Genomic DNA, 26,603 nt, shown 5'->3' with positions numbered 1-26,603 from the left:
GAGAAAACAGTAAAACGCAGCGAGAAACGCAGAGATGTGGTTTCGGCCCGTTGCCATGGCAACAAGCGACGGGGATCATTTGAACCCAGGAAATGCACAACAAAGCATTTAGTAACTGTGTAGTAGGTGTTGCTGTGTGACCAAGCGAAGCTCAGACAATCAGAAGTGATTCTAAGTTTGGGCTGTGGCGCTGAATGTTGAAGCTCAAACCCACCAGTCTCTCTCCTGACAGCACCTCCAGCAGCTTGATGAGCATCCGTCCGTCCCTCAGGTCCATGTAGAGGTCCGTGATGCGACAGGAAACTCTGGACAGGTGGGAGTTGACCCACTTGGTGAAGGTCTTCTTCTGCACTGCCTCACGCTCATCTGGACACAGAGAAGTTCTGGTTAGTGAGTCCAAACCGTAACAGACGGACAGCAGAACGTTGAGGTTTGATTCCTGTCCAAACTTATCAAAATCGTGGCTGTAAATACAGTATTCACCGTTCTATTCTACGGAAGGTTTTGCTACTGCCTCGCTCGCCCACTCTCCCTCACCTCACGACTGCAGGTTTCTCTTGACTAAATATTACAGCCAACCGTGAAGACTGAGGTCAAAGGTCACTGCTCTTTTAGCCTGAGTGCCAGCGTGGCTTCTGGTTACATTGATGAACGACCACCATGTTTCATTGTTCAGCAACTTCAGACAGGTTTTTATTACTGTTAGTTTTTAAAAATGTAACTTTTGGAATTAAATTAAAGTCGTGTTTTAATGCCACGATTTCCTGGTCAGAGAATAAACTGAACTGTGTGTGACCCCTGGAAACGTACGAACACACAGCTGATAATCCCTGAAACAAACATTCTCACCGATCAGCGACCTTCAGATTGGATCATTTGTTTGGAGCAGGACAAAAGTGTCAGTGTTGACCGGCCGGACCTCTGCAGCTTCATCACGTCAAAGCAGAGAAGTCACAAGAAGTTCACAATGTGGTGGACGGATGGAACCACAGACAGAGTTCTCTCACACACGCGCGCACAGACAGACAGACAGACCGACAGACAGACAGAGAGAGAGAGAGAAAGAGAGAGAGAGAGAGAAACCCGGTTCCTCAGTCTGCTTCAGTTTCAGAAGCTGGGCACACGGCGCCGCCCAAACAAACCACCACCTCCCAGCCTCCACCAAGGATCCAACGATCAGGGAGGCCAACACGGCGGAGGAAGGAATGAGGCCTGAGCATCATGTGAAGTCCATCACTGCTATATCATTGTGTGAGTGGAGCTTCCATTCAAACCACAGACACTGAACCACTGTGAGGCATCATGGGAATCAAGGTTGTAATAGGACTGGAATGCAAAAGAGTCCATGCAGAGTTTCTACACCGTCACAAGAGGACAGGAAACAAGAAGGTGAGGAAAGGAAATGAAATCAAGGAAAGGTCACGAATAAGGAACTAGAGAAACAGATAAAAAAAGAAACAAAAAAATCAACAGAAACAACAGGACACACAGAAATAAAGGCAGGAAAAGGGGAACGAGGACAGGAAGCAAGTTGGGGAAGGAAACGAGGGGCTGCGGGAGCAAAGAAGGAAACAAAAGGAAAGAATTCACCACAGAACAGAACCGAGCCCTGAGCCGAGCGGCCAGGAACCAGCTCCACAGTGTGTGTGTCGCTCAACACACAGAAGAGAAACAGGAGCCGTTTAAAACTGACACTGCTTGTTTTTCATTCTAGTTCCTGGACTGAGACAACATCTGAATCACTGAACGACTCATAAAACCTTTCCACTAAAGTGAAGAACTGAAGAAATAACGGGCGGTGATCAGCGACAGACTAGCAGCCCTGTGTGGGCCGGGCCGGGCCGAGCGGATCGCATCTGGTTCTGGTTTGTAGTTCAGTGGCCTCCCTCCGTCGCCGGTGGGAGATGAGGAATGCTGGAATCCTGCAGCAGGCAAACTGGAAGTGTGTATTTTCATAAGGTTACATGATCGTGTGTGTTTAATGCCATGTGATGTGCAAACGGCCAGAACCGGGCCCAACGGGGAGCGGGCTGAACTGCACAGACTACCAACGTCCATCCAAGTAGCGTCTAAGTCCAGACGGTCTTTTCCAGCTGCTCGGTGCCGCCGAGCTTTACATTTTAGACACAACCTACAGAACATCTGCATTCATTCAGCAATGAATTCAATCTTAAAAGAAAACTCGTACGCTCGTCACATCAGTTTGTCACAGCCTCAGCCAATCACAGCGCAATTAGAATCAGGAACAGCTGATCGCTGGGGCTGCTCAGCTGAGCCAGGTTCTGGACACCTGGATGAGCTGTGTGTGTGAGGATGCGAACGAACCTCTGGGTCCGAGCCGCTCAGGATGGGCAGAACCTCTGGGTTTTCACTCAGAGCCGTCAGTTTTCTTAGCAGCACTAGATCACAGCTGCTTCATTACAGTCCTCATGTTAACTCATCCCACACCAACAGCAGCGTCCAATAAGTTTACGGACAGGAACATTTAACGCTGCTGCAGTCGCTCCATTAGGACTTTATTTAGCATGAACACGTCTGTGGCAGAGTTTGACCACATTTACGGAGTTGTTAAACACTTGAGGCATTAACACAGCGGAGACCACGCACGCACGCACGCACGCACGCACGCACGCACGCACGCACGCACGCACGCACGCTCAGTGGAGCGTTTCCATCAAAGGGCCCTTTGATGGAGCTGATCACACACTCGCTCTGACTCTCCTGCTCTTCCTCAGACTAAACACACTTACTCATGTCACCTTCTGCCCAAACACTAAACAATACCACCATTCTCCCCCCCCTAAACTCCATAAGCTCAATCGTTTCTATGTTGTGAACCTCAATTCGAAGAACTGCACAACAACATAGGATGTATATTCAGTTACTGGTCCTGTGTGAATAATTTCACAACAGGAAGCAACTAAATGTAGGATGACTTTCAAATGTCCCTCTTTAGCTGTGCACAGCAGCTTTAAATGAAACACTGCTTTGTACATTGATCAGGAAGGAGCCTCCTCCCAAACAGAAAAACGCTGATGAAGATGAAGGGGAGGAGGAGGAGGTGAACGCTTCTCGTGCCACCTTTGTGTGACTTTTATCAGCAGGCGACTGAAGCATCCTTTAATCTCACTAAGAGGCTGGATGCAGGGAGGGAGGGAGGAGAAAGGAGAGGAGGGTGATACGAGAACAGCCGTTCTGCTGAAGCTCATTAAACATTGATGAGGTGGAGGAGGTGAGGAAAGAGGAGAAGAGGAGGGAGGACTAAGAAGGAGAGGACAACAGCTTCTAGACAAAAGGAGAGCAGGCAACGTGTGTTTGGATGTTTTCGTACCCCCCACGTTAATCCTCTCCGCTCAGAGGCTCCCAAAGAACCAAGGCGTCTGCTGATTGGCTGGCTCAGCTCAGCACAGGAGGAGGAGGAGGAGGAGGAGGAGCGGTGGGGGAGGGGCTGCTGGTCTGGTCTGGTCCGGGATGGGGCTGTGCTGCTGTGTGCTGGATCTCACATGAAGTCTCAATTAGCACTTTGTCACCACTTCACAGCGTTTCTGTCCCATATTAATACTTCACACACGTGTGAAGCAGATGTGAAGTCCAGAGAAGCCCCGCCCACATCCAGGTCAAAACAAGCCCAGCGCAGACCTGTTCAGATTCACATGGTCTGGTCCACATCCACTTATGTGGTTTTTCTGGCGTGTCAGTCTCCGCTCCATTGCTTCCTCAGGCACCACGTGGTTCTGACCACACTGCCATCTGTCTGATACCCCTCAAACTGCAGCACTGACCCTGCATTCATTCATCTGTTCCCTGTTCTATGGATCAGCTGATGAGGCATTTGTCCAACCATCAGCTCCTAACAGGCCTCTGTCTAAAATCTCCCCTGAGTCCGTTCACTTTACAATGTGATGACTGGTTTCCTTCCATAATTGCCAATAATGGTCCTACTGAGCAGCAGCAGCTCCTCAGCTCCCGTCAGCCTCTTTGCACTGAATGCTTCCATATTCATCAGCCCAGTGGGAGCCGGCTCCGTTTTAGGATGCCAGGTGATGCCAGGTCCAGGGGCCTTCGAGGACTCAGCAGAGTCGTAAAGTGGAAGGAAGGAACTGAGGTCCAGGTTGTTGAGCTGAAACCGAATGAGTGCATCTGTGTGTGTCCAACAGATCAGTGCTGCACTGACTAGTGTCAAAGAGTCATAAATGTCTGATCTGTCCACAAAGCGCCATCTCACCTGCTGAGCATTGTCCCGAAAAAGACGCACCTGCAGCAGCAGCAGCAGCAGCAGCAGCAGCAGCAGCAGCAGCAGCAGCAGCAGCAGCAGCAGCAGCAGCAGCAGCAGCAGCAGCAGCAGCAGCAGCAGCAGCAGCAGCAGCAGCAGCAGCAGCAGCAGCAGCAGCAGCAGCAGCACGACACCGGGGCCTTTCGCCTTTCATGGGGTTCCCTTAAAGCACCAACCCAAGCATCAGCACAAGGCCTCAGTGCCTCGGCCCGCTACCACTGCTCCCATCGCCCACTTTTAGCCCGAGGACGGTCCTGAAGGGCAGTGAGGCTTTAAAGGCTCCATTAGCCTTCAGCTAAACGCGGCTGCTGCTCGTTTTCAGACCTTCCACCGACACTGAACGCTCAATAACAAGTCTTTGCTACAGTGCGTTCAAGGTCCTGGAGGTTTGAGACTGTGAGCAGATCCGTTGGAACGGTTTCCTCCTTCACAGTGAATCATAACTGATACGTTATCACCCCTGCAGCCACTCAAGGCGTGTTCTCACGGAACCTTTCCCAACAATGTTAGCATTGGTTTATGTCCTTGATCTGGGTGACGTACATATAAATCAGTGCCCGAGCTGCATGTCCCCACTGAGACCAGGAAAAAGGAGCTGATCTGCTGTAAACGTCCAGGGTAAAATGTCGTCCGTACGTCATTAATGCTGCCGGACTGGGTCTTGTTGAATCTATGGTCACGCGGCTGCATTAGTTTCACCGAGGACGTTCATAAATCATTGCACAGAAATTAACCAGTCACTCATTTGCCATGAGTCAGTAGACGCTCCCCAGCGGCTCAGGTTCACAACTAGCCGAGAGAAGCTGGGTGTGAGCCGACACCCATCCACAGCCCCTCAGCAGACAGCAAGCGCCGGCAGCTGACCCAGGGTCAGTGTGAGCAGCTGCAGAGCCACGTTCACCGAGTCCACATGTTTCAACGTAAATAAAACCAAAGAAAACTTTGCTCAATAAAGACACACGCCGCCCTGATGCACCTCCTGAGTTCAAGGTCAGCCTCAGGACTCAATCAGTCCACACGTTCAGACTCTTTCCTCAACAACACGTCCTGCCTGAAGCACATGATCTGGACCTTCCCCACACATTCTGAATGGAGTTTCTAGGAATTCAAGTCACAACTTCCACAGTGAAAGTTAAAGCCCAGAGCACAGTCTTACCTTGGAGCTGCTTAAACCTGCCCTCCAGCTGGTTGTAGTTGAAGGCAGACTGGCCCGAGAACCCGGGGCCCGGGCTGGGACCCCTCACTGGGCTGAGGCCCGGACTGGCGGCCTGAGAAGGGCCGGGGCCACCTGACGACGGAGACAAGGGCCCCGCAAAGTCTGAGGCTGGGGAGAGCGGGCCGGGCAGGCTGCTGCTGCTGCTGGCGCTCTGAAGCGCCATGAGGAGTTACAAGGCAGACGTCCTCAGAGGCATCGGACAGAGACGGCAGTTCAACCGTTTCCAGCCCAAGGAGGAAACCAGAGAGCGAGTCCACGGCAGAGCTCACGTTTCTCGCAACAGGATGAAGTTCCAACACAATGACCCTCAGCTTTCAAGAAGCTAAAGCCAGTTTCCAAACAGAAAAATAACCCCTGTCTCTCGCTCCCTGTATCCACCGCCGCGCGGCCGAGCAGGCAGACGTGGTCTCAGTGTTCCAGCAGGAATCGCTGGCTCAGCAGATGCAGCGTGTCCACGGTGCTGGCAGCATCACGCCCGCGCTCCATCCAATCATCCGTGTCACACACACAGCTCTGATCACACCCGCTCCAAGAACGGCAGCAGCAGGAAGACGGAGGAAGGGCGAGCGAGAGGAAGCGATGGAGGGAAGGCAGAGAATGGAAGCGTGGGCTCGTCCTCCGGCAGCAGCAGCAGACACTGAAAACACCTCCAGACAGAGCAGAGTGGAGGGGGAGGGGCCCCAGAGGGAGCAGCCAATCACAGGCTGCGTCTGTAGCAATTATGTCATACACTCATTAGCATAAGGGGCGGGGAAGAATCTGTTCAGAATAAACAGTTGATCTCACTGTTTGTCAGATAAAGGCAAACTTCATCCTGTAAAAGAACAACTGACCAAACTACTAAACAAATAAACTTCAATGTGGCTTTTATCGATTACACTCATCCCGCCCCATCCCGGACCAGATTGTTTGACTTTACAATTAAACTGTTTTGTTAATTGCACATCCCTTCAAACCTCTCAGACAGAACCTGTTGGCTGTGACCACAGAAGCTGCAGTCGACAGCATCTGAACAACATGCACCGAGCACAGTGTGACCTGATCACGAGGCTCAATGAATTAACTGAACGACGGAAAGGAATCCAGACGTGGGGGCGTGACGCGCAACTGAAGACTGAGATTCATCCAGTTCACCTCGACACAGTGAAGACAAGGAGGCGAGTCGGGCCCAGACGAAGGAAATGGGGGAGTGTGTCCCATCGCTCACTCAGACGCCCAAACATCCTGAATATCTGAGCTCTAAAATGTTCATCCTGGCTGCGCGTACAGCACTTCCTGTTTGACCTTGCTGTCCATCAGCAACACGGCTCCAGCCTCCACACACAGTTACATCAATACAGAGAGACTGAGCAGAGGAGTAAGTGTCCATGAATCAGTTACGGAAACAAAGTACCACCTATTTACACAAACAACTTCGGCTTCACTTCCTGCTTTACCAGATGTTGAAGGGTCAGAGGTCACGGCTTCAGGACAATACAAGGAACAAATATTCACGCAGCCGTAAAATAACTGCAGATGACCAGCAACAACTGATTATGTGGCAACTCTGCAATAAAAAGTGTTAAAATGAGCATGATCTCATATTTCACATAACGAGGTCAAAGGTCGGAGGTCACAGCAACCAAACATTCAAGTTTCTCCATCTCCTCTATGCTGGTTGAATTCCAGTCGGTTATCAGGACACAGTCGGGTTAACGATTGACAGGAGGATCGCGAGTAAAGGTCCCACAACTTTACAACCGCCTTAAAACAGACGCGTCGTTGTGACTTCGTATGAACCGGAGCTTCTCTTCTGCACCAGCCCCGGTCTGTGGAGCTCAGTGACAGACATGCAGCTCTCGTCAGAGCATCTTCATGTTTTGTTTGTTACGCTGCCTGCTGACAGAGTCACGCCAGCCTCCTGCCGTCATGTGGCCCCCTCGTGGCTCGGCCCCTTGGGGCAGCGCCGCCAACAAGCCAAACCATTCATGCAGCTGCAGCGCGGTCCGACCACCACCACGGCTCCCAGCATCGTCCCCGGCTCTAACTGGGTGAAAAGTCGCCTCTCTGACTCTCACTCTTCTACTTTATTCCATTTTCTGATGGGATGCAGTAAAGTCTGGAGCAGTGATGTGTTCAGGGTCCAAACTTGTGCCATTGTGACGGTGAATTTCACACAGACATGTCGCCTGCTCGACCGGCAGGTCAGAGAAGCTTGGTCTGTTTATATGCAGCTTTGTTCCTCTAATGCCCATTTTAACTAAACTAATTATAAAAGCTTCAGACCTCAGCCGCTAATTAATTTTAAAAAATGCCCTTAACCCCATCAAACAAACCGAGACAAGGACGGAGGAGGAAGGAGGGCGTCTACTTTCACTTTCTCCAAAGTTTTAACAGCCACACACATTCATGACAAGGAACAACAGACACGCCAACATTCCCAGCATTCCTCCATCCGAACAGGAAGCCAGACACACACAGTGGCAGAGTGTGTGTCTCTGTGGGAACCCGGACTGTTCCTGGTTCCAATTATGGAACCGTCAACACTTCAGCTTCCACATTTTAATGCTTCGGACCCTGATTTCTTAATGTGTTCATGGTTCATCATTGAGCCTGCAAAGCGTAGGCTGAGCATCTTTGGGTTCTCAATAACTGTCAAATGTTGCTTCATCTCAGAACTGTGGTTCTCAGGTGTTTTTAGTATTAGCGTCATCACTGCATAGAGTCACACACACACACTACTGTGTCTGACTTCACTGTAAGTAGATCCACCTGCGTTTCCGTGGCGACTGGTGGTTTTGTTTTTCCCAGATATCAATTGGAGAAGTTAGTAACATAAGCACACAAAGCTTAAAAAGCAGGGAATTAATCACAACAGTTGCTTTGTTAACTGATTCTGCTGCTATTTTACTAGTTATTGAAGCTGCACTAAAACCAACAGCAGCTGATCTCCACCGTTTCCTCTGCAGCAGCATCTCCTGAACTGCAATCTGTGAGGCAGAATGTGGACGTTTCACGGTATTCACGGCGTCCACATTCTGACAGGCCTCGGCCTCGGCTGCATATTTAACACTGCTGTGAATTATTTAGTGAAGTGAGAAGCTGCAGGAGCTCGAGTTACTGTGACACATTGATCCCAGTGAGCAACAGGGAAAACATGGTACTGAAACCCATCACACCAAGCTGCAGCTACCACGGCCTGTTGCAGATGCAAACTAAATATGAAGAACTTAATTAGTTTTCATTTTAACCACTCAACTAATGTAAGTAGTGGGGTTTTTCCTCTCTGCAATGACTCCCCTGACCTGAGGGGGGCAGCACTGTCACAGTGAAGGCTGGACGGGTGAGGCATCCCTTCAATGCTCATCCTGTCTGTGACCCTGGATAACCTCAGGCCTGGACTCAGGTCAGCGACCGAGGGAGGGTGAGTGGAAAGGGACACGCTGCTTAAAGGAAGGAACGACCCATCACGTCTAGAGGAAAACGGGTCCAAACTCCCAGGGCGCCATTGTTCTCTGTGTGGAGAAGAAATCTGCGACGCCACGGTTTACAAAACAGAAAGTGAGCAAAACACAAACAGGACGAAGCCAAGCTGAAGATATGACGACACACGTCCGCTTCCTCTTTAGCCCAGACTTAACAACGCTGGTCAGTTCCTGTCGTCTATTTTGTTGTTTGGCCTCAAAGTAACGGACGGCACCTGTTCACACTCAAACTTTCCCTCCATCCTTCATCCATTCCTCCATCCTCCGTCTATCATTCCTCCATCTTTAATCCACCCATCCACCTATCATCTTTCCATCCTCCATCTATCATCCCTCCATCCTCCATCTTACATCCCTCCATCCTTCATCCATCCTCCATCATTCAACCATCCCTCCATCCTTCATCGATCCCTCATCCCTTCATCCAGCCTTCATCCATCAACCCTCCATCCTTTATCCAGCCCTCACCCATCCCTCCATCATCCATCCCTCTGACCTGCGAGGGCTTTGATGCGTGAGCGCTCAAACAGTCGGGCCGAGCTGTTCTCGTTGTCCCAGTCGTCGGCATCCCAGCGGTTGTTGACGCCGTCAGTGTACTGCTGCTGGATCTCCATGTGTTCATATTCCGCCGCTACCGACGTCATGCTGACCTCGATGCGTCTCCACCCTCAGCCCACAGTCCCTCTGCTGCTGCTGATAGCGAGCGAAGCCTCAAACACACCGCCTCACACAAAGACCGGCTCTGACTGGGGGTCCAAGAACCTGCAGAAAACAGAAGGAGAAAGTGACAGTTATTCAATTGTGTGCAGCAGTTCTCAGATAAAGATCCTAGCCTCATAGTCCAGACTATCGGGACAAAGCCTGGGGGGGTCTGTTGTGGAATCGCAGATAAAGCTGATTTTTCCTCTTTAAAGCGCTGAGCACTGAGGAGGTTGTAGCTTCTTCTGCTTCAGGACCAAGTGACAGCCAGAAGCACAGAAAACACAGACAGGTGTGCAAAAATATTATACATATTACTAATACTGTATAGTGAATGGCACCATGGACTGTGGAGGAGAGTAGAACCGGTCTGAGTGTAATGTCATCCGACTCTGCTTCCTGATTGGCTGTGCTTTTGCAGCCACTTCCTGAGCAGCATCAGACTTTAAAGCTTTGAGTAGACCTCCCTCCTCTGGTCACAGCTGGTTGCTGCAAGGCAACGATGAGGGGAAAATCTGACAACGTCATTATTTCATAATGAATGAATAATTGTTATATAATACAGTTACTGAAGACCATTTTAATGGCATTTTTCTACTGTAAGGCTGTAATGTGATGTCACCTCTTGTCTTTCATTCACTGTCAGTATTTATCAGCTAAACAACTTCATCTTGCAGCTGCTAATTACATCGAATATATTAGAGCAGCGAGTCAGCAGCTCAGCTCAGCAGAGCGTTTGTGCCGTTTCTGTTGAGTCATGGTGCAGTTTGATGACCTCAGGACACAGAGGCCCAGACCCAGAAGGCCGACGCAGCAGTCAGAGCCAGAACCCAGCCCCAGACGTGAGCTTTGATTTGTTCTGATATCTGTGAAACCTTTGTTGACACACTTCAGTGTTATCGGCTAAAATATTTAAGTCGTTGTTGAACAGAATTCTTACATTATTCCATGAGAAAAAAAAACTAAAAGAGCATGAGATGAGCTGCAACAAACAGCTGAGACACACGATGCTGTGTGCTGCCACCCACACGGAGCTCAACAACCAGCCAGGCTGGACCTGCTTGTGTTGCTACGCTATAAATACGCCGCCACCCAGGCTCCGTGCTCTGCCAGAGTGAAGTTAACACAATGTGCACTCACACGCAAGATAACAGACGCACAGTTATTAGAAAGTGTGTCACTGCAGCAACAGGAGCTGAGGGTTGAAGCCTCCGGCTTCCAACACGGCTCCAGAGAAAAGCTCGTTCAGGACTATCTGTCCAAATGGAAAGCGGGAGCTCAGGCTCCAGCCCACAGCAGTGGTCCTGGTGATCAGCTGACAGAACCAGAGCAGCTCCATCCGCCTGCACACAGTGACTGCTTACTGGGCCTGTGTGAGCCGAGTCCAGTTATTTATAGCAGGAGACAGAAAGCAGAGGTAACAGAAGAGGCAGCGACTCAGGATGGATGAAGACAGCGTCCTGGCAGCCTCGTTGGTCCGTAACCATCTTACCACCACAATAAGGACGTTTCATGCTTGAAACACTGAAGGTTTAAAACGTCGAAGCAGTGTCTCATTGTGCATTTACTTGTGAGCATCCTTTCAGCGTCGCCTGGATCTGTCCTGTCTCTCGTCCACATCCTCATCTCTCGCCTCCGCTGCAATCAGCTCCTATTACAGCTCTCCAACACTGTCCAGAGCAGCAGCAGCAGCAGCTCGCTCTGTCATCCATGACTTCAAGCGCTGACAGAGACGTATTAAAAACAAAGACTAAATGTAAAGCACTGAAGCAGCTTGGATCACGTGAGCAACTGCTTCCTCGTTCAAACATTTTTTTAACCTAAATTTTGTGAGCACTTTTCTTCTCGCCTGCTTAGAGCCGACAATAAGAGATGAACATCACCATGGTTACTGCTGTAGCAGTGCTTTGTGCCCACTCATCACCGCAGACAGCAGCACAAAGGCTCTGGGCCAGAGCTTCACACCAAAGGAAAAGTTTGTCCATGCAGAAGCTGAACTGCAGAAACAAACACAAAGCGTAGACATCTGGACAAAAGACAAGCTCAGTCCAGAACCATGTGTTTCCACTGGGCTCAGACTCCATCACTCACAAGAAGTCAGATCTTCACCACAGCCACAGTCAAGAAAGTAAAACGGAATGAAGCTATACACTATCAAACGGTCGTCACAGCAACCGAGATGGAGTGGTGGCAGCGCTGGACAACAGCGTTACACCTCGAGCTCACTGCAGCCTGGAAGCAGGTGAGCCTCCGCTCTGCAGCGGGATGTAGGCCACACCGAGCCAAGTAGGCCAGTACCACCCGACCCACCCGGCTCCATCACACACAGGAGGCCCGGACCCGCACTGGTGCAGGACATGAGCCACCGGCGCAGAATCGCACGTTACATCGCACCCTAAAAACATTTGGGTCAGAAGCATGGAACGGTTCTTCATCGTGACCGGACCGGGCCGGCAGAAGTCACGGTTCTTGGTTCTCCTAGCGCAGACGGGAAACAAAGGTGGACGGTTCCGTTTGGGAACCAGTGACGACTGTGTGAAGTCTGCAGGACAGAAAGCATCTCTGCCCTTTAATCAGGTTATGTGAGAAGGTTGACTGCTAATGCGGTTAGTGGTTGCCATGGTTACGCAGGCCAGTCAATGAGGCAGTGGCCTAAAAACAATGACACACCCTGTTCCCCGTGTATAAGTTTAGGGCAGATCCAACACCCGTGATCAGAGAGGACTTCAAGTTTAATCTGACAACGATGAGCACAAGACAAGTTCATAACAGGACCAAAACAGACCAACGGACACACATGCACTCGCTCGCACGTACTTCCATGGAGGTGAGGACCAGCATTGACATAATGCCTTCCCTAGCCCCTGACCCGAACCGTCACAACTAAGGGCAGACGTCTAACATTTGCTCTAATCTGAAGCAAAACTCAAATCTAACCTCTGCTCTAAAATCCCATTTTAACCCTCAAACCGGCCTCCAAAGTTGTGGGGCTCAGCAAAAGGGCACCGCAAAAACACGCACACGACAGGTCTTTAACCCCATTGAGGCTCCTCCAGGGCCTCTATCCCTGCTCCGTCATGTGAATAGATGCATCACACAGACTGGAAGCAGGCGATGGGGATGAGATCACACCAGAGAGAGAGGGGCGAGCAACGAGAGCCAACAAACTGTAGCTCAGAGTAATCAGCGCTCTGCAGCCTGTTGACCTCTGACCTCTTTCACCTCCCAGGGCCTCCCCACCTTCTCACAGCTTCAGTGTGGCCTGAGCTGAACCAAAGAATCGGAGTCTGCAGGTGCACCCACAGTGAAGCAAACTACAGCTCCTCGCAGCAGCTGCTTGCCATCAATTAGTCATGTGGTCACATTTGCCCAGTCAGGCGAGATGTTTCGCTTCAGACAAAGACACTGCAGAAAATTTGAGAGCGAAGAAACAAGCATTGCAGACAGTGACTGGTTTAGCTCCGAGTCATCAGGTAATAAACACAGTGACGGACTCTCGCTTTAATCCGCCATCTTCAGATGGACGCCACCATGTGACCAGCCCCGAGACACGTCCATTCTACAACCTGCTGCTCGTCACTTCCTGTCCTGACATGTTATTTTTGCGCCAATGAAAACTCTTGACTCACTTTGGACTAAAGCATGAGGTGTTCTATCCTGCAGCTGAATGGAGATGCACTTTACAGTCTGAGCATCACTTTAAATGGGGTTCACTGCAGTTCTGCATTGTAGCCGTGATGCGTTCAGGGGCGTGGACCATTTCTGAGGATCTATATTTGATAAGTTCACCATGAATTAATCATCTTGGTGTGTGAACCTGCAGCTTCTATTTAAGACCTTTACTTTCAAACACGACCCACATAGGTTCTAGCCCTGGAAGCACATGAACGCACCGTGTAGCACTGAACAATTATCTGTGAAAATGTGAATCAGACATGACGCACGCCCAGGCCCACTGCTAACCCAGGACAGGACGCTGGTTCTGACAGCAGCCATGCAGCTTCATACACAGGCCAGAGGTGTTTTATAGAAGACGGGGCGGACGTACGTTCCTGCTTTAACAAGCCTCAGCACCAACAAAGCGCGAGAGTCCGAGGACACCAGGCCGACAGCACACACCCCACGGGGGAGTCGGGGCCACTTCACACTGCTGCTAGTTTGATCCAAGCTATCGGTAAAATGATTGTCCAACTGCAATAGAAGCAGCTTCTCATGACATCACCGCTCTGATGGAAACCGTGATGGTGGCAGGAGATGCACACAAAGCTGGGTTCTGACATTTCACTGCCGTTCCACTGGTCTCAGACGCGAACACAAGGTCACATATTTGACACAAAGAGCCTCACAATTGATGTGTTCTGCCTTCAAGTGGTTTGAGTTGTGAGAACCTTGTTGCTAAGTGACCAACATCAGGAAAACAGTGACGCTGGTTCTGTTTAGACAAGTTGCACTCACACCGACCTGATTAACAGAATCTTATTCTTATAAGTAAACAGTCTCAAACTCTGCCTGGATGTTTTTTCCTGGAGGTGAAGAAAACACAGATGGTCCGTGTTCCTGCAGATCTGTGCTTCAACCTCTCCGACGCCCACCTGCTGTGCGATACGTGGTGAAGTCCACACTCCAGATCCGGTTCTGTGCTGTCCATGCGCAGTGATGTTTTATTATCAATGAGACAAAGTCACTGCAGACAGGAAGTACACGGAGCCTGTGTTTCACTGGGAATCTGTGGAGTCATAAACATTTACCCGCACTTTGTGAAACCAGATCAGGCCGATAAGCTCCAAGCACACTTCATTTCCCTGCTCATCCCGGATTTACTGTCCAAGGCCCAGAGCGTTGGCGGAAGGACTCAAACCGACCACCGCCCTCTCCCCTGCGTTCAAACGCTCCCGCTGCTTTCCTGCCATTATGCAACCAAAGCCTGCAGCCAAAAACAGCGTTGCAGCCGACGGTGCTCCTGTTCAGACAACGAGCCTCTCCTCCCTCTGCAGCGACAGCCTGCTGAGACTGGGCTGCTGAAAAACGCAGATGATCAAACTTAGAAGGTCTTTATTTGGAGCGGTGCGTTTATTGTGAAGTTATTTGTGAACCCCCAAAGAAACGTCTGTCATTTCTGACATCACCGTGATCACGTGTTTGGTTTCTTAGTGTCTGTGATTAGTTTCTAGTTTAATCCCTCAAAACAACTTCGAACCAGTTAATAAACTCTTACTAAGTTCTTATTAAACGAAACTAATTCAAACTAATCGAGATTTACCAACAATTAAACTCTTTATTTTTAAAGGAAATGAAACTGCTGTTGAATCCACTTTGTGCCTCATACTGTCTGAATGCAGCCAAAGGCTCCGGGATCAACATGATGTTCCAATAAGCAGCACAATTCCATCCTCGTATCCGGTTGAGAAACGCTGCAGCGTCTGTGTGAGCGGACAGACGGGCCGATTGTCACCGCGGCGGAGCAAAGGCCCAGCTCCCACAAAAGCAGGCCGAGTCACGCTAATGAAGTTTAGCTCCAATTTACCCAGGATGGAAAGAAGCTGCTTCTGTCCGCTCATAATTGCCAGGTCCAGAGCCGATCTGTGACCTTCACACAGAAAGGAACAGGTCTGGGAAACGCTGAACCTTCCATGAACCAGACTGATGGATCCAACACGGGGGCATCAGCCACGACGTGGGTCCGCCTCAACCTCGCTATTCTTCATTACGGATCTGCTCAGAGCCACGCTCTGTCAGCAGTGGTTCAGCCGCCACGGACGCATTCATCAACGTTCTACCTCAAACCAGTAAAATCTACACAGCAGCCAGTTTAATGACCAGCGTCCTGGATGCTGGCGACGCGAGTCCCGGTCCAAACCAGGGCAGCTCGTTTCTGCATAACCACGTCCTGGCTCTCAGCTTTATATATTCTTTATATAAAATGCAACAGGACACGGGTCTGATGCAGATTTCTGCGTGGGTGATGCTGAAGGGGGTGAAGCAGGACGATGTAGGAGGATGTGAACAGAACCGTTGCTCTGCCAGCACAGAGCAGCGCAGACGAGGAGACCGGTCCCACAATGTGTTGAGCATCTCTCCCCAATTAGAACTGCACTACCCACGATGCCTCACTGCCAAGAGCTTCAAGCAGCATAACTTTCATACCACAGAGGATGAAAGGAAACGGAGTGATGGAATGTGAAAATCAGGCAGACGGAAGAGGTTGAAGACGTCAGAGATGAAAAGCAAACCTCAGTGTTTGCTGCAGCGCCGGCTCTGAGGAGGACACTTCAATCCAGCAAGCAACAGGCGAATGAGACGTCCACAGACAAAGCATCGGAGGGAACTTCAGCTTTTACTCCCACCAGATGTTTTCTGGCACATCTGGTTCAACGGGAGCAAGAGGGAGTTAGCGGCAGCTACAATGTGGAAGCGTAACTGCACCGTACAGGAACCCGGCCGCCGCCACTGCAGGCGGGTAACTTTACGCTGCAGCGGTGGAGCGAAGGAGCTGTTCCTACGAGAAGAGCCTCCCCCTCCAGCTTCTGTTCCTTTATAATTGGGAGAAGGCGTCGACACCCGCGGGCTCCAACGCAGCTTCCTCTTGATGAGGTTCGTTTCATGTGGTGGGAAACGCAGCGAGTGCCGATCCAAAGCACGTCGCACGTTCGTCCTGGTAGGAACCACACAGGACCAGAATAACGCGGGGCTCCAGTTATGCCCTCTGTGGAAACAACTGTGGAAACAAACTCTGCCGCTCGCATCAGCTTCCAGTCTGAAGCCAGGACAGATGAAGAGTGAGCTTCAACGGTTTCCTGTAATTAGGCGGGTTTGATTTCCCTGCGAGTTTCTGTTTTACTTTAAGAGCTTAGAATAAATATTTATCACAAGCAAAAGAGACGCTCACGTTTCACTGATCCTTTCAACTGACTTAAGTGGAATTAATGGAAGTATATAAATATATAATATATCATTTGTTAGAGATGATTAATTTACAGTTCTGAGATCAGGAAAGGCCTCAGTTACTGCTGCACAGCAGATGAGCAATTACAGCATTACAAATGAAAACGCCTCCATGATTATTTCACTCAATGAAAAGCTGCAGCAGCTCTGACTATCAACATACGAACACTGTTCACAGCCCAGGCTGGAGGGCCGGCTACGTCGTCATGGCGATCCATCCCATAAGTCGCGCTGGCCAGCTGCCAACCCACAGTGTTGTTGCAGTGCATTCTGGGATGTCAGATCTACCAGTGTGTGTCTGCAGCCTCAACACATTCCTAAGCTGCAGGTTTGACTGCCTTCACCGCATGCTAATGCTAACGCTAACCACAACGACCTCTGGCCCCCTCTTCACTCTTCACAGGCGTCTGAAGCTCAACCGGGTCCATTTTCCTCCTGGTTTGAGTTGGGCTAAACCTGATGAAAGACGTGCTTGATTTGTTGCTGCAAACAATAAGATAAAATCACTTATAACACGTAGCATCAATTTACAGACTACAGATGAAGAAGGTGTAAGGCATACCACTGGTGTATTGTGGGTAGGAGGTTTAGCAGCACAGACTTATGGGTAAGTGTGTTTTTCCCCAACAGATGCTAGTGTGCGTCCTCACAAAGATAGAAGTACAGATACATCTGTCCAGCCAAGGTCACAAGGCCCCTCCCCCCAATGCCAGCGCTCATTTCCCATGATGCCAGTGGGTAAACTAGTTTAAATCTGCCCAATAGCCCCTCCCCAAACACACAAACACACGCACACACACAACCATCTGGAGAACAGGTTTCACTGGTTACAGCATTTTAGCTGGACGATATTCTTAAGTTTTATATCCGGAATTATTTCTCCGGTGAATAAGGTTTTGTCACTGTGGTTCACACCAGCCTAGTCCTGTTTAGGAGATTTGAAGCCCTGCAGTCCTGACAGAACAACGCTCAGTCATCAGGGGTTGTGTCACAGCACAAGGGTGGAGCTCAGTGATGTAAGCCCCTCGGTCGTCATAGCAACACTGTAAAAAGCAGCTGGTGTTAATTCTGCTGAAAATTTGATGTGAACTTCCAGGAATCGCGCTCTGAGCTGTGGAAGTCGATCAGACACCGAAGCCAAAGAGTAGAAAACGTCAGGAAAGCAGCTGAAGGAACCAAAGGAGCTGGTCTTCAACGCCACCTGCTTCGCTCACAGGCAGACAGGGTCCATCAGGCCCCGCCAGGCCCGTCTGCCTCAAAGTCCAACAAGCAGCTGCGTCCACAAAAGCAGCTTAAAATAGACAAACTTACTTTATTTTACGCCACAGTCTGGTTGGAGCTCGGTTCACACTCTGCTCAACAGAACGTCTGTGTTTCCATGACAACCTCAGGACCCTCAGAACATTCTGATGGGAGGACGCAGGTCCATTGCATTATAGACAGGAGCTGGGATTTGAACCAGCAACCTCAACAAACATGTGAAGTCCGTTTATTGTGGCGCGTGTGAGAAATGCCTCTGTCTGTTCGGAAATCGAACAGAATCGACTTCTGCTGAAGGTCAGAGTGCCACATTTACACCAGCTCTGCTCTGACGCGGCGGCCGATTCAAGCTGGGCTTCACAATCGGACCCGGAGCTGAAGCCGTGTCTGACTGGAGGCCTGGTGATGAAGAACCTCCTTCTCACACAGCTGGAACACTCGCTTTAGGCTGAAAACTGAACATTTTACTTAAGAAATGCGTTGACTGTGTTTGAATATTTGTGTCCTATAAAAGCAGCACAGAATGGTTTTAAACACGAAGCAGCAGATGTGAGAAAACGCCTTTGAAATGAAAAAGGCTTCCTGCTGCAGACAAGTCCACGGCCTCAAACGCTGCTCACATATTTCATCTGTGAGATCAGGGTGTGACGCTGCTTTTCTGATGCGTCCGTCTGGTGGACGAGAGAACACGAAGCCGTTTCACTCAGAAGACGAGGTTTTTAAAGCGAGAGACGCACGCGGACAGTTGGATTTCAGAAACCAGGACCAGGCCACGGTTCTGTCTCGGACCTGTAGATCCTGAAGGCGACAGATCCACAGTCTTCTCTATATTTAGCCCCCCCCCTCCTCTCCTCTTCCTCGCTCTGTGTCGCACTGCTCCACTTGCTATCAGCTGGACATTTCCCAGAACTCCTCTCTCTCTCTCTGCGTTTGACTCCCGTCCTCGTTGCTGCTCTCTCTCATCTCCTCGTCTCCTCTCCTTCCTCACTTGCTACCTTCACTGAGTCCTTTGCTTACTTTTCCCCTTCAGCTGCAGTGTTTGAGTAATCAGATTAGTGTTTGTAGACATCAATCCTGCACTTATTCTTGGTCACTTCATGAATTAACTTTTATAGGTCAGACTGACACTTTCCAGATGAAACCTGGAATCAGTGGTAGTTTGACTTGACTTCACGACTTTGTGGAAATATTTCTCTTCAGTACTTCTGGTATTTTCTTGCTCTCACGCTTCTCTTCCCTCCCCCAGATTGTGCTGGTTTCTGTCCTTCACCTGACACCACTACTCCCTTCTACTCCCATGCAGTTTTCCCGTGCCTCCCTCCTTTCCTCCCTTCATCCATCTCACTCCCTCCAGCCTCTACTCTTCTCATCCTTGAGGCCTCAACGTAAACTTTTATCCTCTTTCTTCATCCAAAGTCGTCCAGCTTAAACTCTAAGCTTCAAACCAAGAGGGAGGGGCCAAGGTCATATACTTTAAACGGAGAATTAGGACCTAAATCATTTTAATGCAGGGCCACAGAAAAGAAGAAGAGAAGAGGCACCGGGTGAGAAGAGGTGGAAAGGACAGAAGGAAAGAAAGAAGGAAGGAAGGGAGGAAGGAGAGAAGGAAGGAGAACCTGAGTTCTGAGGACAACAATCGGTGACGACTGGCCCCATTTCTGAAAATATAACGGCCCGTCTTAAAGGGACACTCAACATTTATGCATAAACAGGCTTCTGATTTCCTCTGAAACCTTTGTCACCAGCATCCTTCAAGTCAAAGCATCATTCAGCAGATGTGTCACTACCGACCTGTGTGTTTACCCTCAGACGCCGCCTACAGAGTTCTGGTCCAACTGTTTGCAAGAGCAGCAGTGAGACAAAAAGACAGACGAGCAGAACCACGAAGTGGATCAACAGCTAAAAGCAGCGCGTTCCTTCACATCCGCATCGCTCATAAAGCCAACGGCTTCCTGTCCTCTCAGTCTGAGCCTGTAAAAACACCCGGTCGGACCACGACGTCACACACGGCTCCTAAAAGCAGCTCCTCACTGTGAAATTAAGTCTGAGCTCACGGCTTCACCTCATTCGCTCACTGCTTAAAGACATTATTGAAGCTGAAGCTCCTAAATATTGATACATGTAATGCTTCTTCTCTGGCGCATGCGTTTCCAGTTGATGAGGTGAGAACGAACCTCAGCAGTTATCAAATCCCTTCTGTGAGCTCCACTTCCTGGATCAGACTCCACCAACAACCCCGACGGCACCGCAGCCGTAACACAGCGATACAGAAACGTGGGGACGACTGGAACCCGACAGCCTCTCGCTGAGCCTGAAACGCAGCACAGGCTCAGCAGAACCGGCCCGTTTGCACATTCCTGCCTCTGTAGATAAGAACAATGGAGACTCTGAGGCTGTGAAATCAAACCTGCATTCACTTTTCAAAAGGAGCTTTAGGGACGGGTTGTTGTATTACTGACATCGTCTTCAATCATCAAGATTTGACCTTTGACCTCACTGAGGCACTGGAAAATGTTAATGTTAGACAACAAAAAAAAAGAACCACAGTCAATAAAAGGGCTTTAATGAAAAGGAGCTTGAGAACGACACGACAAACAGCGTCAACGGCTCCAGTCAACAAGTTGACAAATGTTTGCCCATTGCTGCATCAAAGAAATGACGGAGGGTGGGGAAGGAAAGGAGGAAGGAGGACGAAGAGGAGAAGAAAGGAGGGAACGTGGAAGAAGACTGGGGGGAAAGGAGAGAGCAGGAAAATGAAGGAGGACGCGGCGGCCCAGCCTGGATCCGATTACATAACAGCTCCACAGGGTCTGAACGCAGGTCTGCGCCAAAGAACAGGCCTCGAAGCTGCAGCGGCGCCTCTTCACAACAACGCGACGACTCGTCCACAGCAGGTTCCCACTGGGAGCAGCACGGCGCACGCGGGCCTGGGTCACAGCAGGCGACCACGCCTGCGCCGCCATCCTCCGCTTCATCCTCATCATCCTCATCCTCATCAGGCTGAACGAGTTAAAGCTTCCATCACCTCAGACCTGGAGCTGCTGGTCTGCGCGTGCGCGACCATTACAAGTTTAACATCACGACACCCAGAGGGACCGAGCTGTGAAAACGAGCCGGGGGGAAGTTCGCTGACGGCCGGTCCCGCGCCATCAGCCGCTGCTGCACCGCTGTGGCCCGCAGTGAGAGCGCAAACATCCCCGCCACATGCGCGTGCGCGCAGCCACGCGCCCGCCGAGCTGGATGCTCAAATCCGCGCGCAGGCACCACGCTTCAGACCAGCCCGTTCAACCGTTCGGTTCGGTGTCCCGCTTACCTCGAGGCCGACAGAAGCGCAGTGGAGTCGTGTTGGAGCGAGCGAGCGACCGACGGACGGACGGACGGACCGCTGGAAGCGCGGAGCAAACACAGCGCAGGAGCAGCGAGTCCTCAAATCCTCAGCGCCCGCTCCTCCTCCGCTGGCCCCGCCCTCCGCTCCGAGCTGCTCCGGCTGGGCCCGAACTGCAGCGGTCGGTGCGCTCACTTTAAGCACCGCGCAGCTCCGGACCGGGCCTTTTAAATGCGCACAAATGCTGACAGCCAATCATCCAAACCGCTAATGCAGTAGTAATTTAAATAAAACCTCATCAATCAGCGCATCAAGTTTCACTCCCTGAAATATCTGAAAGTTGTTACTGCCCGTCTCTACTCTGCTCCTTCAACACTAAAATTTAAAGTGATTCTGCAATTGTCTCCACTCCCCAGCGCAGAACTGGTACATATATGAAGCGCTCCCAGCTTTTACATTGCGACTGAGGGGCGGGGATTGTGCCAGCCAGCCGGGGGGGGGGTGTCTGCAGCGGCTGGATGCTGCCAAACAGCTCCGCCTGAAAAGTTTGGCCTTTCTGTCCGACGTCCAACAGAGGAGGTAGAAATACAAACTGTCAGCGTTTCACACCAGGCCCCATGCGTCACTCCGACCTGGTTCCTCTGAGCCTAGCACCAGCTCCAGGGTCTGATGGTGAGACAGCCATCGCTGTGCTGCTCATTTCAAAGGTCTTAAAGGGATAAAAAAGCCAAACGCCTGTTACTGTAAAACAAGTACAGGATTTAGACACAAACAGATTCACTAAATAGCTCAACATAGAGAAAGGACAAAGTGAAAACGTGTGCTGCAATTTTTATTTATTTTATTCTATTTTTTCTTTTTTTATGCAAATAATTTATGTATATAACTCTAATTATTATGTAAGTAATTAATGTTCGTTATCGGGTATGAAAAAACGGAGCCAGAAGGATGTTTGTCTTGTACAAAGCTGGCGAATAAAAATGATTCTGAACAAAGAGACATGAAACACATGACCCAGTTACCACACACACACACACACACACACACACACACACACTGCAACGATGCATTCAGGTCTGAAGGACATCCAGTTGTCCTGAAGTCGTGTGTGTGAGGGATTATCACTTGGACATCAGACACTGTGGAAATGTCCTGAAGGCTGCAGCCATGTTTGTCTGGAAGCAGGGAACAGTGAAGGTCAGAGGTCACTGCAGTAACTCCCATCATGCAGCAGCTGCTTTAGGACTAAACTCCTTTATGTTTGACTCATCAAAGCTTGTCTGTCATGTTTGAAACAACTGAAATAACATAGATTTTGATACAAATACATTTTTTGTGGCTGCTATGCAGAATGTTGGTTTTGTGTCTTTTTCTCCTTGGTTTTCATTTATTCTTGAGCCCCATTTTCAGAAGCTAAGTATTTGCTGCTAAGGTGGCTAAAGCTAAACCTGTGTATCAGTGCTTTGAGCTACATAAATCTCATTCTGAGGTTGGGGTGGGACTGTGTTGGGCCCTCAGTAGGTCACACACACCAGCTCACCAGCTTCAGTGCTTGCACGCACACACGCACACCCACACACACACCCACGCGCACGCACGCACGCACGCACGCACGCACGCACGCACGCACGCACGCACGCACACACACACACACACACACACACTGCCAGCAGCAGAAAATATGTTGTTTGTGCTAAATGTCGTCTTTCTTTCACAGTAAAGTTGGACTCAACTTTAGCCCGTTGCTTGGCAACAGCTGGCTGTCGGCACCCACTCAGGTGTGTGTGTGTGTGTGTGTGTGTGTGTGTGTGTGTGTGTGTGTGTGTGTGTATGTGTGTGCCTTGGTGTGTGTGTGCGCAACATGACGAATGCGAACAAATGTGTGGGCAGTGAAAGAGTCAGAGGGAGGAGAGGAGGACAGGACGCAACTTTCTTTCTGTACAACAATTTCAGGAGGCGTTTCCATGGTAACCGCTGCAGGATGCCAAAGCCGTTGCTGGGAGAGTAAGAGGAGGAGGAAGGTCGAGGCTGGTGGATGTTTTTCCCAGCTTTTCCTCAGTGACTGAAGTGTGTGGGTGGGCTCTCTCAGGATGAGTGTGGGGGCAGCAGCTTTTACAGTGGACTGAACAGTGGGAAACGCTCTGATGGGGCGACGGCTGCCTCAGCAGGATGAGCTTCTCTGGAGCTTCCAGGTTAACGTGTTTGTTCCTGAGGAGCCGAATGAAGCAGACTTCTCAGACGCGTCCAGGCTCATCAGTTCACCTTCAATAAAGACGCGTTTACGCTGGTTTGCAGATTTCCCAGACCTCCTGCTCTGTCCGGGACGTGGGCGCTGTCTGGAACTGGTTGCCATGACGCCCAAACAGCGAGAGCTCCTCCAGGGATCGTGGCCTCTGATGGGAAAGGCTGCTGTTTTCTGACGGGTCCACTGCCGCGTCAGGGGTTTGTTGTCGTTGCCGTGGCAGCTGATCAGCGGTTCTCTGCTGGGATTTAATTAGATGACATGGGAGGTAATCAGGTCACATGACCTGCGGTTACATCATCGTGAGAGCGTGTTCCTTTACCGTGACACAGCCAATGCATGCAGTGAAACACAAACCAGCAACCTGCCCAACAACTTGTAACGAGGCGGAGCCACAGGTTTTCAGTTTTTAATGAACATTTTCATTTTTCATTAGCTAAAACACTTTCTGAACCAAACTCTCCAAACGGTCCAGGTTCATACAGAGAAGCAGTGAAGCTCATGATGTGTGACTGGTGTGTTTCCCTTGGTTTTGCCTCCTGTGTGAACTGACTCCTTTCTGTCTAATCAGCCACTAGATGCTCTGACTTCCACAGTGACGCTGCTTTCACAGGCTACACAAGCTAAACCACAGCAGAACCCAGCAGTCGGTGCGGAGCAGCTGGTCAGAAGCGGGTCCTGAACCCAGAGAGCTCCAGCTTCTCGATGGCTCTCTGGTTGGTGAACGAGGCTCTGCTGATCCGACAGCTCGGACTCCCTTCTTTACTGAGCCACACCTTCCTGAGACAGAGAGGAGGCAGAGGATGAGTTCAGTTCCACTCACACAGGAAGTTAACGCTTCAGTATCAATAAATGGCAGCATGTGGCCTGTGACAAACACAGACACACAGGGAAGATACTGAGACCAGAGATGGTGATACATCATCCTCTCATTTGGTCCCAGTGTCCAGTGACAGTGGTCTCTGTACTCAAACTACAGTCACATGATAACCAGAGTCTGACAGCTTGTGCTCATCTTCTCCCCCTGAAGCTGCTGTTAGTGGGTTTGGACCTCATTCAAGCCAACGTGGGACAAAAATGTAGACAGAAGAAACTAAGTCCCAGCGGTCCGGGGTCAAGGCAGCAGCATCTGGACACCAGGGCATGATGGGAAAGCACCAACATTCCTTGGGTTATATTTAACCGCGCTGTGTTTGGCTGGTTCTGATACGGCGTCGTGTGTGGATTAGAGGAGATTTGAGGGGATCGGGGTCACGGCCATGTGTCTGCTCTGACCGAGACAGAGCCGTCCTACTTTTAAACTCTCTGTCTCTGTCATCAGCAGCTGGATGTTGGTTGTAATCTGCTGCTGATGCCCAGTGACGCCTGCTTTAACAGGACTGTTCGCACCAGAACCAGAACCATGAGGCTGCTGCTGCATGTTTCCTTTCTAATGGAAAAGCCCCTTCTTTCTTTTCTGATTTCTCCTCTTTCCTTCCATTGTGAGATTCTCACACACTGATACAGTCTTTTCCACCATCAGTAGATGCTTTTCTTCATTTTCATCTCACTTAGTTTGATTTTCATCTCTTCAGCTGCTCGTCACTGGCCTCCTCCTCTTCTTTCTTCTCTGTTCTATCACTTCCTCCCTCGTCTGTTTCTCTTCCAGAGGAACCGCGGCCTCCGGTTTCCCAGGCCCGGCAGGAAGTGAGGTTGTGGTGAAAGTGGAGTCAAGAGGAAGGACACAAACATGTTACCGTGGAAAAATGGGCAGAAATATCAATATTATAGAGAGAGTTTGTCTTTAATGTCGAATCCTCAGCACCTTAAAGCAACGAGGTCACAGATGCTTTATCAGATTTACTATCAGCAGAGTTGATTTTCTCACATAGTGTTCCTGTATTTTTTCTTGATCTTAAAATGCTGCGTTTTGGACCAGACGTCTGATGGTCAAACCGATGGTACCGGAACCCGACTGAGCTCCGAGGCTGCAGGTTTCCTCCCTGCAGCTGAGAAACGAGGGCGTCGTCCCTGGAGGCGATGATGTCATCTGAACACGCCCGATGACATCACCGACAAGACCCGCCTTCTGTTTGATGGGTGGAGTCAGTGGAGAATAAAACAGGTGGTAAGACGCCGCCGACACAGGTTCCTGTCGTCTTGGTTAGTTGTGCTGAGGCTCTAATGTCCTGAAGCAGCAGCAGCCTGTTATTATCTACCAGAGGAGCAGAACAAAGCTCACTGCTTTAATTCTGAAACCAACCCAGACACAGACAGACAGACAGCACCACCCAGTGCTGGAAACCTGAAACTCCCACAGCCGTTCTATTCTATTCTATTCTATTCTATTCTATTCTATTCTATTCTATTCTATTCTATTCTGTGACATACTGTCCTGTTTTGTGATCAGTGAGTTCTCACATCTCGTCCACCATCGGAGCAGGACCCTGGACCTGTCCCACCACCGTCCCGCTGTAGGTGTTCTTCACCCAGCCGACCAGGCCGAGCCGCAGACCCTCCTTCTCTGTGTACTGTGGAGAAGGAGCTGGTTACTTGACAGCTGTCGGCTGTGCTGGAGTCACACTGGATTATGAATTCTGAATGAAAATGCAGAGGAAGGAGCAGGAGGCGACGGGAGCAACTCACCATTCTGAAACAAACTCCTGCAGAAATGATGAACAGAGAAAGAAGCAAAGGTTCAAGATGCAGCAAGAAAACAGCACAGAGGTCAAACCCAGGGATTCATGGTGTGAGGCTGCAGCAGCAGGTCTGTGAGTGCCTAAATTAGCAGCTGATCGTTTTACAGCCAGCAGAGCAGAGGTTGAGACGAGATCGAACGCAGACGACGTACGCACCCTGAACGTGACCAAAGATTTCAAAGTCCACCGACACCAGAGCTTTTTCTGCTGACTCGTCGTCACACATCCTGAAAAACACCAAGTGTCCCTTTAACGGGAGCCTGAGGAGCGAGCAGGCGGATCAGACTCCTCTCTCTCTCTCTCTGCACCAACATGGTCTCAGCTTCCTGCTCAGGCTTTAAAGGAGAATTTCACCAACATTCAAAGACTGGTTCGGGTTATGAAATGATGAAGTTCATCAGAAGCTTCTGGGTCTAGTGGACATTAGAATGACTGACAAAATGACCTGATTCTAATGTCCAACAGTCGCATCAGGCACTGGAATCTAATCCACAGTGAACCAGT

The 26,603-nt window shown here is 50.1% G+C and overlaps 2 protein-coding genes across 7 annotated transcripts in view; both read right to left on the bottom strand.

Moving 5' to 3' along the window:
- The window catches only part of LOC114841981 (spectrin beta chain, non-erythrocytic 1), a 42,229-nt gene extending 20,906 nt beyond the window's left edge, over positions 1-21,323 (bottom strand). For 2 of the 6 annotated variants that reach the window (XM_029127328.3, XM_029127329.3), the window contains exons 1-3: positions 21,168-21,323; positions 9,450-9,715; positions 215-366 (exon numbers count right to left, since the gene is read on the bottom strand). In XM_029127328.3, the coding sequence (XP_028983161.1) occupies positions 215-366; positions 9,450-9,597 (300 nt within the window). In that variant the 5' untranslated portion in view covers positions 9,598-9,715; positions 21,168-21,323. Of the gene's footprint in view, positions 1-214; positions 367-5,429; positions 6,128-6,473; positions 6,498-8,511; positions 8,541-9,449; positions 9,716-21,167 lie in introns of those variants that run through there. The other 4 variants (XM_029127326.3, XM_029127327.3, XM_029127330.3 and 1 more) reach the window with 3 other exon arrangements.
- A 2,491-nt stretch (positions 21,324-23,814) lies between these two features.
- LOC114842168 (acylphosphatase-2-like) lies at positions 23,815-26,397 on the bottom strand. The gene is made up of 4 exons (XM_029127745.3): positions 26,256-26,397; positions 26,047-26,063; positions 25,822-25,931; positions 23,815-24,201 (listed from the first exon to the last, which is right to left on the bottom strand). Exons 1-4 carry the CDS (start codon positions 26,323-26,325, stop codon positions 24,087-24,089), a joined length of 312 nt encoding a protein of 103 aa, XP_028983578.1. The 5' UTR covers positions 26,326-26,397; the 3' UTR covers positions 23,815-24,086.
- Positions 26,398-26,603: the final 206 nt, after the last annotated feature.

The sequence above is a fragment of the Betta splendens genome, chromosome 15 (genome assembly GCF_900634795.4).
Source record: "Betta splendens chromosome 15, fBetSpl5.4, whole genome shotgun sequence".
NCBI classification, from domain to species: Eukaryota; Metazoa; Chordata; class Actinopteri; order Anabantiformes; family Osphronemidae; genus Betta; species Betta splendens.
The sequence above is the reverse complement of the archived record's forward strand: the minus strand, read 5'-3'. Positions and strand labels throughout refer to the sequence as shown.